Source organism: Pygocentrus nattereri, chromosome 24, assembly GCF_015220715.1.
Source record: "Pygocentrus nattereri isolate fPygNat1 chromosome 24, fPygNat1.pri, whole genome shotgun sequence".
Taxonomy (NCBI): Eukaryota; Metazoa; Chordata; class Actinopteri; order Characiformes; family Serrasalmidae; genus Pygocentrus; species Pygocentrus nattereri.
This window is the reverse complement of record NC_051234.1, coordinates 27,191,343-27,207,400: the sequence shown is the minus strand read 5'-3', so window position 1 is coordinate 27,207,400 and position 16,058 is coordinate 27,191,343. Positions and strand designations below refer to the sequence as shown.

At 41.2% G+C, this 16,058-nt stretch overlaps 1 protein-coding gene across 3 annotated transcripts in view; it reads left to right on the top strand.

Annotated features, from left to right (window-relative positions):
* The first annotated feature begins 451 nt into the window (after nucleotides 1–451).
* Nucleotides 452–16,058, top strand: part of phldb2b (pleckstrin homology-like domain, family B, member 2b) — an 85,705-nt gene continuing 70,098 nt past the window's right edge. For all 3 annotated transcript variants that reach the window (XM_017716258.2, XM_017716266.2, XM_017716249.2), the window contains exons 1-3: nucleotides 452–689; nucleotides 13,212–13,280; nucleotides 14,357–14,480. In XM_017716258.2, the coding sequence (XP_017571747.2) occupies nucleotides 687–689; nucleotides 13,212–13,280; nucleotides 14,357–14,480 (196 nt within the window). In that variant the 5' untranslated portion in view covers nucleotides 452–686. The remainder of the gene's footprint in view (nucleotides 690–13,211; nucleotides 13,281–14,356; nucleotides 14,481–16,058) is intronic.

Below are 16,058 nucleotides of genomic sequence, written 5' to 3'. Positions count from 1 at the left end.
GATTTGAATAGATGGTGTTAGTTAAAACGTTCAAACAAGCTCTGTATAGAACCATGGTTCTATATATCTTTAAAAAGATATGGTTCTTTAAGGCTGCTAGTCTATGTAGAAACAAACAGGCTTCTGCTGTCCTTACGGTGTCATTACGGCGTGTAAGCCTTTCTGGTGCTACACAGAGCCTTTTTCAAAAAAGGTTCTCTATAGAACCATTTACAACACATTCGCCATCAATCTGAAGAACCGTTTGCCCTGGTAAAGAACCATTTAAGCATAAAAAGGCTGTGTATAAAGGCAGAATGGCTCCCTTTACTAAAGAACCCTTGAAGAACCATAGTAGCGCAGCGGGGGCGGGGCTTTGCCGCAATACGGGTGGGGAAAGAAATCAGGCGGTCCAGCAGTGTCCCTCTCCAGCTGTTCACATTCCACAGTGTCGAGTCGCCTCTGGCGGGGAGAGAGGGAGAGAGAGAGAGAGAGAGAGAGAGAGAGACACTTTCCGTCTCTGAAAAGCAACACGAGCTTCTAAATTGACGCTCCCTCCGCCTCTGTCAGTAACAACGGGGTCTCTTTTTTTGGGCTGATTCAGCAAAAACACTCAGCTCCTGAAGCGCGTTAGCCTCTGCTGGACTTCGTGGACACGGGATCGTGGCGCACCTGAGGAGCTGCCAGTGGCATCCACAGCGACAGCTATGGTGAGACCTTTCTCCTGTTCTGTGCCAGGATGAGCTGAGAAAGTATTTCAAGTAACGGCTCTTGGCTTAGACTTATGGTTCCTTTACTTAGTATAGAACCTTTACATTATATAGAAGAACCTTTGAACTTAAACATGGTTCATCACACCCACCCAAGAACGGCTCTTTAAAGAACCATCCGTGGAACGCTTCTGTAGGGAACTTGTGGTTCTTCTATGGCATCGCTCCAAACCCTGTTTGGCACCTTTCTGTTTAAAGGTGAGAACCCTTGTTGGTGTCAGATGCAGGTGTCGGTTATTAACCAAGCATCTATTGAAGTGCCAAAAAGCAAAGGTAGAAGTCGTCTTTGGGAGGATGTTCCTTTCTCATGTCTTTGTGTTTGTATTGTGCTGCATGCGCCCCCATGCAGTAGCCTAGAGCACAGATGGGAGAGATAGCCGTCGTATGAGGACACCCATCATGAAGGAACCCCCAGGGAACTGAGTGCTGCACCTATTAAAGGGCCCGTATCCATCTTGCACGTTTGTCGGGCTTTTTCTGTTGCGCTGAGGTCACTCCTGAGGCTGCTGCGGTTTCATACACCAAAAACAGTCATGATTCATTTTTACATGGCCATTTATCAACCTCTCGTCATCCCTAGGAAACAAACAGACTGTTTCACTCGAAAAACATGATGTTTCAAGGGTTCTTTAGGTTTGAAAATGGTTCTGTATAGAGCCATGAACACTCAAAGAGCCCTTTGCATGAGTAAGTGGTTCTTTGCATCACGGAAGGGTTCTTCAGATCGATGGAAAGTTTGCATGAATGTGCTCTAGATGGTTCTATATAGAACCTTTTTGAAAAGAGTTCTACATAGCACCCCAAAAGGGTTCTTCTACATACTTAAAAATGATGGATCTCATTAGTAAAGAATGTGCAGAATATGCAGAACCAAGAACACTCAAAGAATTCTCTGCATGATTCTTGTCATCAAGAAGGCGCTCTTCAGACTGATGGAGAATGTGCTGTAGATGTAGAACCTTTTTGAAAAAGTCTCGTAGCCTAAGAAGGGTTCTTCTATTGTTATAAGCTTGACATCGTAACAATACACACTTAAAAATGGTTCTCTGTATTGTGACAGCGTTCTTCATATTTAATGTGCTGTTGATGGTTCTATATATTTTTTTAAAATAGTGTTCTGTATAGCACTGAAAAGCTTCTTCTACTGTTACAATGTCAGGCTTGTTACAATAAAAGGAATCTTATAGGTGCTAGGAGACCTCTTTTCAAAAAGGTTCTATATAGAACCCTGGAAGAGCCGTCATTTTTAAATGTGTAGAAGAAACCCTTTGGGTGCTATATAGAACCATTTTCAAAAAGGTTCTATATAGAACGTTCTACAGCGCATTCTCCATTAAACTGAAGAACTCTTTCATGATGTTAAGAACCCCTTAATCATGTAAATGGTTCTTTGAATTTTCTTGGTTCTATATAGAACCGCTTTCTTTAACAAAGCACTTTCTCCATCAAACTGATAAACCCTTCCATGATGCAAAGAACCTTTGAATCATGCCAAGGGTTCTTTGAGTGTTAAAGGCTATATACATATAGAACCAATTTCTTTACTAAAGAACCATCATTCTTAAGTGTGTAGAAGAACCCCTTTGCGTGTTACATAGAGCCCTTTAAAAAGGTTCTTTGTAGAACCATCTACAGCCTGTTGCCCCTTATTCTAAAGAATGCTTTCATGATGCAAAGAACTCTTTAGTCATGCACAGGGTTCATTGAATGTTCATGGTTCTATATATTCTTTACTAAAGAACCATTAAAGCACCATCTTTTTTAAGAGTGTACCTTTAAGACTGATAAATGTAAATGTGCCCCCGTCTGATTGGCTGCTCGATGTCTGTGTCTTGTCCATAGCCCTCTTTATAGCTTCAGTATGAATTGGCAAGGCTAAACTGCACCAAGCTGAATGGCCAGACATGAAATGTGTGGGTTTTTGTGACATCACAAAAATGATGGATTCCAAACAGGCTGTTTTTGGGGTTGTTTTGCAGCTTAGTTTCCACCTTTGGAAAATTAGGTGTTGAAACTTAAACAGTATTTGCACTTCACACTCAATTATTTCAAAGAAAGTGAAGAAAACCCAGTTTTGCGTGAGACGGGCCCTTTAAAGCAGCTTACTGAGGTACTCTGGGTTCATGATGAGAATAACCCATTAAAACAGTTCTGTGGTGTGACTGAAACTTCTGCTTTTCTCAGCACTGCTAATCTTAATCCTGGACAGTTCAGAGGAAGAAAAGTATATGCAAGCATATTTTTTGTAAGAACGACTTAACACCGCTAAACTAAACACTATGGTAGCCAAGGCATTGGTCACCATCATGGCAGCGCCACAGGCCTCCAGCTCATTCCGCTGCTGGCACCACGCTGCTGCAGTGTGGAAAGCACAAAGAGCGAGAATGCCGAAACTTAGTGCCTGATTTCCCCTAAGACAGGAAGTAGGTGTGCTGTGTGACCAAGCTGTCGGTCACTCTACTTCCAGCACCAGGAAAGGAACTAATGCTTCCTTTCTGGAGTGTCTTTAAAGTTCTGCCGCACTAAAATCAGGCACTGAAGAGGGAGAAGGGCTGTTTAGTGCAGTCGGTCAGCTGAAAAGATTCACATTCAAGGAAACATTCAAAAGTGATTCGACATCTGATATGTTTCAAATATGACAGTAATGTGAAATGCATACGCAGGGAGTCATAACAAAAGCATTACGTTAGCTTTCGAGGCCGTTTTTTGGATTTCCTAATGCTTCTTAAATCATTGGACCGGTATTATTTTAGCCACATGCAGCTGTAACAACATTGGCGTGTCTGTTTCATTTGTTTGCATTGGATTTAAAGGTTACCAGTCTAAATCTGCACGTCTCAAGGTGTAGGAGAACATGAAACTGTGCAGGTGGACTGTAGGACTGTAACTTGTAAACTTTTTTATGATTAAACAGCTTTCGTAAAAATGCTCAATATCAATCACTGATTTCTCTATGTATTTGAATGGAGGACGTCCAGTTAAAGTGGCCAAAAACTACAGTTTAAGGCCTTGGGTCAATCTCCATTTGGAGTGGGAATCCAGATGGATATATTTTTAAAAATATATGCAGAAAGGAGAGCTTAATTCCGAACATATTTTCCAGTCACTGGTGTGATATGAATGCGGTGTAACACCAGTGACTGTCACTCCAGTGACGTTCTGGTTAAAACTGAGGATTCTGTAAACTGGTTGACCCGTTGGGGGTCATGTGACCTTGTATAACTATTTAAAACCAGTAATATAATATATGATAAACGTCAATCATTTATTCAAATTCCGCAGCCATTAAAGCACATAACACCAGTGACACATAGAAGGTATTCGCTGCCTAATGAACAAAATTATTAATACATGAGTAAAATAGTGAGCGAGTGTGGACACTTCCTCTCCGATGAGCCTCGACCCAAGGAAGCAGTTTAACCTCTTTAACTCCTTGAGACCACCGGTGCTTCCAAAATGCACTTCGTCATATTCTTTTCATAAGCTACATTCACAAGCTGGGCGTCGTATGAGGCTGTAACGTCTTCTTTCCAGTCAGATAGCTGGTGATTTCAATTTAAACCCTTATAATAAAAGAAGTTGAACTCTCAGTTTGTTTTTCTACCTAAAGTCGACCCATTTTTCCCCAAATCTGGGCTCTAAACTATAAACAGACGGCGTCTCTTCAGTGATCTGCTCTGGAAACATTACTTTTATAAAATAACACGAAGAGCGTCAGAGATTTTTGGATTTCAGCAGTAAACTGTAAGTATATAGCAATATGTGTGATCATAAAACACATTTGCTGTTAATCCGAGGGGAACTTTTACAATAAATAAATAAATAAATAAATAAAAATTTTGCATTATTTTCATGCAGTTGCTGAATAATTTGTCTTAGAGATTAATAGAGCTGACAAAACTGTGTATGCATATTTTTATATGCAGTGTAAGCCGACAGAGCCGACAACACATGACTGAGGTGTCCTTGAGCAAGACACCTAACCCCCAGCTGCTCCCCGGGCGCTGCGGATTGGGCTGCCCACCATTCTGGGCAAATGTGCTCACTGCCCCCTAGTGTGTGTGTGCTCACTAGTGTGTATGTGGTGTTTCACTTCACGGATGGGTTAAATGCGGAGGTGGAATTTAACCATTTGTGGGAATAGTATGGGTTACTTAATCTAATTAATCTTAATCTAAAATGCACATTCGTAAATTAAACCTCTTAAAGATATTGTTTTCTATTAAAAACAGTTTCTCAAATGTCAGTAGCAATAAAGAACCTTCTCTACTTTTAAATGCGACAGTCATCACAGACATAGTAGTGGGTAAATCTATAACACTGACCATAAAGATCACTGTTGCGAGGCCAGATGTGATCTCATAACGAGAATGTCTGGGGGAAAACACTGGAAATATTAGGGTAAACGTGGGTTGGAATCAGTGGCGTGGCTAGGATCATATGGGCACCCCACCATACAGAAATTACATTAAATTAATAAAAGAAATACAATGATTACAATGTAATTCACACATTTATTCAGTATTGTACAATATATACCATAAAAAACAATGTATTGTTTGGTAGTGAAACTATATATTATTAAATTATAAATAGGTTTCATGAACTAGGAACATATTTGTTCAAGCTAGCATTATGCTGAAAAGTGGCTGAGATTTTGTAACTAAAATGAAAAGTGCTAAATAAACTGTAAATACATTTTGTTATTATTCTTATTATTATTTCCAAATGTTCCTTGCTTCTTTTAAATAAACAAGTTTGATGCAGTATATGAACTTTGTTAAAGTTCAAAACTGTTTACACCCCAGTTTCTACACTCCTACATGGACAACAACCTATTAAAAACAACCCCTTTTAAAATGTTATTGGTGATGTAATGAAAACAGTATTTACATATACTATATTGCCAAAGAGCAGGGTCAGCAGATGCTGAGGCACATAGTGCGCAGAGGTCACCAACTTTCTGCAGTCAATCGCTACAGACCTCCAAACTTCATGTGGCCTTCAGATCAGCTCAAGAACAGCGTAGAGGGCTTCATGGAATGGGTTTCCATGGCTAAGCTGCTGCATCCAAGCCTTACATCACCAAGCACAATGCAAAGCATTGAATGCAATGGTGTAAAGCGCCGCCACTGGACTCTAGAGCAGTGGAGACGTGTTCTGTGGAGGGACGAATCACGTTTCTCCGTCTGGCAATCAGATGGATGAGTCTAGGTTTGGTGGTTGCCAGGAGAACAGTACTTGCCTGACTGCATTGTGCCAAGTTTAAAGTTTGGTGGAGGGGGGATCATGGTGTGGGATTGACTTTCAGGAGTTGGGCTCGGCCCCTTAGTTCCAGTGAATGGAACTCTTAATGCTTCAGCACCAAGAGATTTTGGACAATTTCATGCTCCCAACTTTGTGGGAACATTTTGGGGATGGCCCCTTCCTGTTCCAACATGACTGCACACCAGTGCACAAAGCAGGTCCATAAAGTGGTTGACCAAGTTTGATGTGGAAGAACTTGACTGGCCTGTACAGAGTCCTGACCTCAACCTGATAGAACACCTTTGGGATGAATTAGAGTGGAGACTGTGAGCCAGGCCTTCTCGTCCCACATCAGTGTCTGACCTCACAAATTTGATTCTCGAAGAACGGTCAAAAATTCCCATAAACACACTCCTAACCCTTGTGGAAAGCCTTCCCAGAAGAGTTGAAGCTGTTACAGCTGCAAAGGGTGGGCCGAGATCATGTTAAACCATATGGATTACAAATAGGATGTCACTCATGTTTATAAGTGTGTGAGCGAATACTCTTGGAAATATAGTGTATATCTGCCTATTCAACCCAAGACAGTTTAGCCCCGCCCATTCACGGTGAAGCCCTGCTTATTCACTGTGTGACTGCTTTTCAAATGATAAGGGCATGATAAGGGCAGCCAATCAGAACATAGCTTATTTACATACAGTAATAGGCAAATGCTCAATTTACATGTTTTGTTGATTTTCTATGTGAAAATAAGTGAACACACGTCTGCATGTTTTAATGCACAGTTACTGTCTCTTTACTGAATTTAACATATTGGGGAAAAAATAAAACTTAAAATGTGTCCTGTGCAAAAGTTATAGAACATTTTATATTTGATGCTTAACACATTCTCCAATTGCACTAAAATTATAATGATATTTAAGCATGCTCTCTGTAGAGAATGTGTTTGCTTATTGCAATTAAAAACATGTCATTTGACTGAGGGGGGGGTGTTTCACAGCATTCCACATACTTGTCTTAGAATTATTGTTTCAAACTCATAATCTTTATTTCATTTGCTTCTCATAACCCCCATAATGTTAAACTGGAAGGAATTTGTGTTCTCTTGTCTAATGCTTCATAATGCTTTTCTGTGGTCAAAGTTAGTGAGAGTGGCTTTGCAGGGGACAGGCCTGGAACAGAGGGATTTCTGTCCGTCTAAAGGTCCCCACATCACTGAGGAGAGAGGGAGAGAGTCTAGGGGAAAGTAATTGCCACTCGCCCCCTCATAAATGTGAGGCATGCTGAATGGAAGCCTATAAAGTGAAGGAGGCCAGACACAATGAGAACATTGTCACATTTGACACTTTTTTGCATTTGAGACACAGCTGTGATGTTTTTGTAGGGTTGTTGCCATTAGACTGTTAAAGAGAATAACCGTTAAACAAGAGATCATCAGGAAGCCCCAAAAACACAGTCAAAGTGCGTTATCTCAAGCAGTGACGTTGCAGATGTGGCAGTATTGGGCAGTATGAGGAGGTATTTGGTCACTGCCGACCCCATAACACCATTATTTTGGCTCTTCTTTTCCTTTTTACATGGTGTGAACATTTCATGGCAAATAAACTGGTCGAAATAGAGCAAATTACATTACAATTAAACATCACTTTGTTCCAATAATGATCATTTACATTAGCACTTCTATGGGATTTCATCCTGTTATCTCGTTACTTATTCAATGCCTTATTAGAATACCCAGTTAAGTAAACAAATGCAATGAGTTCAGATATCTATATATTCAGATTACCTCCTCCATCCCCACAGTGTCCCCCCAAGTTTCTTTCAAGTCTGTGGGAAACACTATATTTGTTTGTTTTTTTTTTATTTTAAACTTATTTCAAAACAATATGAAGTACCCAGTAAATCAGATATACTGCATACATATCCTGCCCAAAGCCCAAAGTAGAATTAATGAAAACCATTTGGCAACATGGACACTGCAATCTCAGGGGCATTATATTATGGACGTTATGCATATTATCTAATAGATGTCTATGTACAGTATGTCGACAGCATGGTATTCCAATATACAGGAAGTGAATTCCGATTCTGACGAAACAGGAGACCTGCCAGCCGTCTGTGATCCGGCCTTCCTCCCTGTCCAAACCCGAGCAGGGCTACAGGGTGTTAGCCTGAGGCTCTTGGGTTGCCTGATGCACTAATACACTCTCTTCAGGCTTGCGGCACACTTCATTTGTGGTTACGGCTGATTGGCACTTCATCTGGATGACTGACTTTGGCAAGTGATCTGAGGATATGGATGTTAATATCATGGTGTTCCAGTATAAGCCATATATGGCCCAGCAAAACCTAGAAAAGAGCCATGTTTGTCATATAATCTCATTACAATAAAGCTACACTATGTACATTTTGGGGACCTCTCTGGTAGAAAACTTTAGTTTTGCTTCAGACTTGGATGAGTTAGATGGCTGCGAGCGCATTGAAAGAGTATTGAACTTCCTGAAGGATGTGTCTCATGAGGATATAAGTGAATTATCTACTATTGTCATAACTTCATCAGTATAATGTTGATTTTGCATTTTGGAGCCAAACTGGACTTTCTTTTTGAGCTTGTGTGTGTGACATTAGTACATAAATATGAATGGCATGATCCGTAAAACTCCCACAAAAGCCAATCTGATAGTGCTCACTTTTAAATGACTATTTCAGACTTTAGAGGGTGAACTGCAGAAGTGCATGGAGTAATACTACTTCTTTCAATCACAACAAAAAAACAATCTTACATAGTACAGCTTTACCATGTTACTATTTCCCACTTTGTGGACCAAATCTAAGGTCAGATTGTGCTTAAAGGATCTGAAATGACCTAGAAAGTGGCCGTGTTTTAGCCCAATGTTTGTGTTAGATTAGATGAGGGGGAGGAATGAAAACAGGGGCAAGGTTGACAGACAGTTTCCCTTTTTAAAAACCACCACCCATCCAACCCATTGGCCTTGGCACCTTGTGTGGGCTCCCACAACACTAGCCGAGTCTTTATGGAGTCCAATCAAGGATGTGGAGTCTCCACATACACCCTTTGATGGCTCCATTTTCAGCGCAGCTGAAATAGAGGTTTCCTCCAACGCTCCCTTCCACTTCAGCAGCTAGTAAACAAAGCATGGATTCAAATAGCTCTTTGTACCAGCCCTGTTTCCTCTTCTGTGTCTGCGTCCAACATCTGACATCTTGATCTTTTTCAAGCTTATTGTGCTTGGGTGTTTCTTCTCTTTCTGTTCTTTTCATCAATCCTTAGAATTAAACGCTGTTTTTGAATCCAGAGATCCTCCCTCACTTCCTATCCCTGCTACCAACACCATTATTTTGCATGCAAATAGCCAAAACAGGCAGCATTTGAAGCTTCTTTTTGCCGTTTGATGTGGCTGTAGCTGGCTAAACATGCCTGCATTCTTTCAGTTTTCCCCCGCACAAGTTCTTTAAAGAAAAAGTCAATGGCATGAAGAATGTGTTAATGTATAGAAATCAGTGCTTGGACCCCTAGCTTACCTTCATCTGGCCAGAGTAAAACCCTCACCCAAGGCCATTGATATGATCGAACTGTGGCATTGAGGAATGTCTCTGGCAGCAGAATGCATGTCCCAGGGCGACATACCTGAGCGATTCTTAGAGGCATAACACAGTCTCAGGCCTGTAGGAACATGCTCGCCTACCTGGGGGATGGGGGGGGGTCTTGGACTTCTAGTAAGTGGAGGAGGCCCTTACATGGTCAGAAAGTAGATCATGTCGTTGTAGATGACGTTTCCAGAGAGGTCAGTAAACATGAACTTGTAGAGCAACTGACTTGCATTTTTAAAAAAGTTTATATATACTATTTTATTGCTTGAAGGAATTGACATCCAGTTGACACAGAATAGATGAACAAGCAAAGAAGACATAAATAATTAACACAACATAATGAAAAATTGGTCACTATTTTCTGGTATAAATGTAAGTTGTTGGCTCTATATGGACGTTATAAAGGAATCCCACCGATTTCTTCATGATTAAGTCGTTCAAATGTTAGCAAAGTCATTCAGTTTGGTGTGAAATCATACATTGTAGAGAAACCTACAGAGTCAGGATTGTTTACAGTGGTGGTGATAGGAACCAGACGTCTGAAGAGATTAATGCTCCCTCAAAGAAAGTTATCATATGCAATGTTTATGAATACACTGCCTGATGCCTGTGACTTTGTTCTGCAATACCTTTGAGAGACTTTTGGCCTATTTTTAAAAAGCCATTCATGGCAGAGTAGTACATGCAGGGTGTTGTAAGGCAAAACAGTCCTCAAAGAAACTGATTTCCACAGATTTCCCAGTATTTTACTATTATAAACATTATATGTAAAAACACATGAGTATGATTACTGGTCATTTTGGTCAGTTCACAAAAAGCCTTTATTGCATCATCACATCCCCTGGTTCATATCACCGCCACTATAAAAAACCCAAAGAAATCCCATGTAAGTTTCTCTATAATTAATCATTTTATCCCAAATCATTTGAATGATGTTTACATCTCAAGGACTACATCATGCAGACAGTTTGACTCCCCTTTAAATTCATATCTACAGTGATCTGGAAAGTGTTTATCCTGTACCCACCTCCCACTGGCCTCCATTGAACTACCATCAACAAAGTTAAGACGTCTGAATGAGTCATTTGCAGAAAGAACCCGCTTGTGTTTTGCCTCAAGCAAAAAGCACTGACACGGTGCTGCTTTACGAGGTGAAATACGATACGTGTATTGTGTTTGGCGTGATAAGGGGAAGCAGATTAGAGCAATAAGCGGTACAGTCTGAGCTGGAGTCCAGCGTGTGAGCGGAGACTAGAGTGTTTGAACAGCAGTGACCTCACACGGGAAGTGAATTCTCAATCCGAGGAAATGGGAACCCTGCAAGCCGGCTATGACCCGGCCTTCCTCTCTCTCCAAGCCCGACCGGGGCTGCAGGGGGTTAGCCTGAAGCTCCTGGGTTGCCTGAGGCACTAATAAACTCTCTTCAGGCTTGAGGCACACTTGAGGCACACTTCATCTGGTCTTATTGGCTTCTTATTAGTGCTGTTTGTTGGTTTACGTTACTAAAGCTGCACAAGACTTAGTATACAAACATGTAACATGGTAAACAAACTATAGCATCACTCTGCAAAAGGCCAATTTAAAAAAAACTAACTTTGAAACAAAAGAGTGTGATCGCAATATAAATATTTTAATACATGCTGTTCAATCTTTGCTCCATACAATCCTGTCTGTTTACGGACACTAAGCTGCCAAAACAAACCAAACTCATCTTGGTTATGATGCCACAACCACTGAAGCTTAAGTTTATTTTGTCAATGAGGATTTCAGTCCAAACCTAACAAATTGTCCTGTTCCTTTCATCTTGGACTCCTTTTTTGAACATGGTGTGCCTCATTTCACTTGCGAAAGGGTCAGCGAATCAGAACAGAGGTCATTTACATGTTGTAGTCTCAAAGGCACACTATATAAAATGGACAGTTTAGTTAAAAGTTATAAAAGATTGGAAGATATTCATGTACAAATGAATGATAAATATTTTGTTTTCTTGATATATAAAACCACACAAGGATTATAAATAAGCAACAAAGGGAGTCACAAATAACATCATGGCTGTGATGTGGTCACATCAAATGTGCTTTAATGCTGGCGATTCCTCGCATTAAACAAGCATTACCCTTTTGCGTTACCGTTAGAGCCGTAAAACTGTCGCAAATATCGGTTTTAGCTCAGGGTTTTCAATGTTTGCGACAGTTCTATGGCTCTAAGAGTAAAAAAAATCTGTTGCCATATCGGATTCAGAACAGTGTGTTTAATATTTTGAGTTTTGTAGCTTGAACTGAAAGTTTTTAGCTCAAACTGAGACAGTTCTATGGCTCTAAAAGTAAAAAACTGGCAATATCAGGTTCAGCTCAGTGTTTTCAATATTTGCCAGATTAACCTGAACGTTTTGTTCCAGTCAGACTGCAAAGCCTTTGACAGCTCATTATGTTTGTTGCGTTGTATTGTATTCATTTCTGGCTAATTCCAGTTTGTTTTGTTGTTTTGCCATCACAGCTGTCGACTGAAAACTTTGCTTGAGGCAACAGCAGGTTCAGCATCTGATGTAGTCCTCCTGTCACAATCTTCTTTATAATCTGACCAAACTGGCTGCAGGTCAAATATTATCATATTGAAGTTATAGGTATCAAGTGTTATGTGTTACGGTAGACAAAAGCAGATAGTTGCAGATATGTTTTTATTTAGCTCAAGAGAATGAAACAGTTATTGTGGATAAAAATGTGCTGCTATTTGTGATAACACTTCTCAACCAATCTGACTGCAGGGGTGGGAACTAACTGTTGTGCAAATGGACTTCGGGGCCCAAATAAAAAACAAGGAGAAAAATGTTGAATATGGGCTTATTTTGTCATATCGGTAGGAATCAGAGGAACATGAATGAATAAGATATAAATAAACCTTTAGTTTCTGACCCCCATAAACCCAGCTGTGCCCCACCTTAGCTGTACCAAACAGCTCTAACAGAGAGCAGTGTTGGGGTCTCGTGCCACAGCTATGGAACACTTGGCTGTGTGGGTGGGGCTGCTGTGTCCAGCTCCATGATAACAGTCAGCTCCAGGGTGGCTGGACCAAAGTGAGGGCAGGTCATTCTCACCGTCCCTCCACTGGCACCATGTGCCAAACACTCCCAGTGATTCGTGGGAAATTGTAGGCCCAGAACATTCCTGCCTGTTCCTCCCACCCCCTGTTCTGCAGCCATTTACTTTTTCTCCCCTTAGAAGGTTTTTTTTCTCCACACACACATTCCAGCGTATATTACAGAGCATTTGAGAGTGACTAAGTCTTGTGTTTGCGTCTGTTTTTGTGTGAGTGCAGGGTACTGCTAGTGTCGGTGTTGAAATACACTTGTTTTAGTACAATTAAACGTAATCCCTTATCTGGTTTCTCATGGTTTAGTCACAGAGTGATGGGGGCGCTCCTGGGAGAGTCACTGCAGAAAGCTCTGTGACAAAGTACAGCTCCAATCTGAACTGTCATCCAGCCATCCAGCTGCAGACAGCCCTTCTACGGATGGTCTGCATCTGGAGCACCGTCTGGTCCTAATATGCGTGTGTGTGTGTAAAGATGTGACTTTGAAACTTAAAATTTTCCTTTGTTCTGCAGGACATTGAGACAGACTGTTCAGAGAACATATTGCAACCAGAATCTGACCAGAACCGTGAGTCTCCTAAGGTCAGTGATGAACTCCTGGTACACCAATTCCGACTGTTCAGGAACTGGAATTACATTTTGTGATGCTAATAGGCGATAACGATAATAAGACAATTTTTTTCTTAATTTTGGCAAATAATAAACATTTTTCCCAAATTTGGCTGATCTGCCAAGACATGCATGATGTCTGAAGTGTGCATCGTAAGCTTTGCCCTGGATCTATGTGTCTAATGTAGCTAACAAGTAATGAAAGCTTATGTTGCACCAATTAGCATTCCTGATGATTTACTATGCAGTTAGCTTTGCCAAATGCAGGCCAAATCATCACATTCTTCCCTCAAACTGGATTCAGTTATTTAGTAATCTTAAATAAACGTAATCATTTGTTGTCAATCACTACATGACACATTGTTAACTATAAAATGGGTAAAAGTACAGACAAATATCTGGTGGCCTTAGCAAGATGTTGGGTCACCACAAACCTCCATAAAAGCTTTAGTGTCTCTTGGTATGGATTTTATGCTGGAATTGTATCGTTGTGAGGGAACACCGTTCTTCCAAAAGACATCCCATCAATTGTTGGTTTAATGATGACAGCTGCAGTGATCCTTCCCTCTAAGTGGACAAGTGGGCCCAAAACGTAAGAACAAAATGCGCTCCATAGCAGAGCCATGGGACGCCCTCACTGTAGTGATCAAGCATTTAGGCCTGCTCTGTTCTCACATACTCTCGCCCACTTGTCAAGATTATGGAATTTAATCTAAAATATGATCGAAAAATTGAGCTTACCTGCGCCTCCATTTTTAGACATGTCACAGAGTATTGTATGATGTTAACTGCTAAATTGTACCATGCAGTACACCAGTCTGGAAGCATCTGCGCTCATCATGTTTTTCCTTGTCATCCATCTGTATATAACACTATTTGAGATTGCCTGGTTATAAGGTTCCATTACTTGTTAGCTATATTAGCTTCATAATTTCAGCGTAAAACTAAAGAAAACCCTGGAAATGCATTCCCTTTTGGACAAGGGGAAGATTGTGTGTGTTTGCTTTTTAGCCAAACTGGTCCTCAAAGCTGAGGGGTTGTCTCTGCAGAGCCCACCCTTGGATCTGATTGACACAGGGAAAGGCCTGAAGGTACAGACAGCCACCCCTCACCTGGTCAGTCTGGGCAGTGGTAGGCTAAGTGTGGCCATCACTGTACTACCTCTGAAGGAGGGTAAGTCTTCCTCCATCACGCTCACACACATACACACACATTCTTTCCAAGACTCAAGCAAATGTGGCCCACGTGAAGAGCTTCTGTTGGTTATTGGGCTGTAAATAAGGTAGACTGTCTTTGTTGCTCTGTCTGCTGAAAGTGATTGTCTCTGTGGGACAGAGGATGCATGTGACTTCTATTGTTAGCGCTGACTCGGGGGCCTAAGGCACTACAGAGGATGAATGCTATGCTAAGGTTATCTAAGAGGAAGGAGGATGGGGGAGGGGTCACCTTTCTGACGGTGACTTTCCCATAGCACAAAACAGGGTGGAGTTCATGTTTCCTTTGTCTTATAGAGAAGATGAGGAGGCTTCACCTGGGTTTGATTTCATTTGATCACCAGGTTTTGTCTTGCCACATCCGCATGCCAAGCGTACACTCTCTCTCTGCCTGCCAATCATATTTTTAACATGCCGTCACCAACTTCATCCCCTGAGTCAGAAGTGTGTAGTATCTACTTTATACATTTATGGCATTTGGCTGACACTCTTTTTACACAAGTAGGCGAAGGCAGTGTTAGTCCTTGCCCAAGGACTCTTATTGGTAGTGTAGGGTGCTTACCCCGGTGGGGGATGGAACCCCTGTCTACAGCGTAGAAGGCAGAGGTGTTAACCACTACACTACACCAATCACGTGGCTATTCACGTTTTAAGAATGCAGGTTGAAAACAAGGGGCTTGTTTTTCAGTAGAGAACTTGCCCTCAGCTGGGTTGTCTTCTAGCAGAGTAAAGTAACTTTGGTGCTCATGTAGCTACGAAAGAGGAAGTACACACTTCAAAAATGTGGCTCTTTAAGGGGTCTTTAGTAAAGAGAATGAGTTCTAAACAGAACTATTTTATACTTAAATGGTTCACAGCATGGTGAAAACGTTCTTCAGATTATAGAGAATGTGTTGTATTTGGTTCTATACAGAGCCTTTTTGAAAAGGGTTCTATATAGAACCCAAAAGGGCTCTGCTGTTGTGACATGGTATAATAAATTGTATGAATAATTTTCTTTTCGGCTAAAATAACACACAAAAAATGTCTCTTTTCAGGATGGCTAGTATTCATGCGCATGTCTCCACAACAGTGGGAGCTTTTTCATCGAATTTATCGACAATCCTGTTCATTTTTCTTGCTTGAGAAAGAAATTGCATCAGATCGCAGCGTTTTTCATTGCCCATCCAAGTCATCTACCAAGTGAACTAAAACAGCAATTAACAGCCCTTAGGATGGCATTAGGGCAAGCTGATGAGGGAATGTTAAAAACAGTACTAAAACAGACCGTCACGCTGTCCACCTCTCTGACCTCGTTATCACTGCTGCCAGGGGAGACACAGGAATGCAATCAGAGACAGAGAGGAAATGAAGAATACGGACTATCAGACGAGAGAAAGGATAAGGCGTCGACCTTGCGTCCTCCCGATGGGAGCCAGCAAAAATAAAAGCCTGGATTTCTGATACAGGGGCAAGCCAGAGGCATTTTCAGAAGAGTTGCAAGTTCACTGGTTGAAATATGAAAGGGAGACCTGACAGCACTCAGCATGGCCATCTG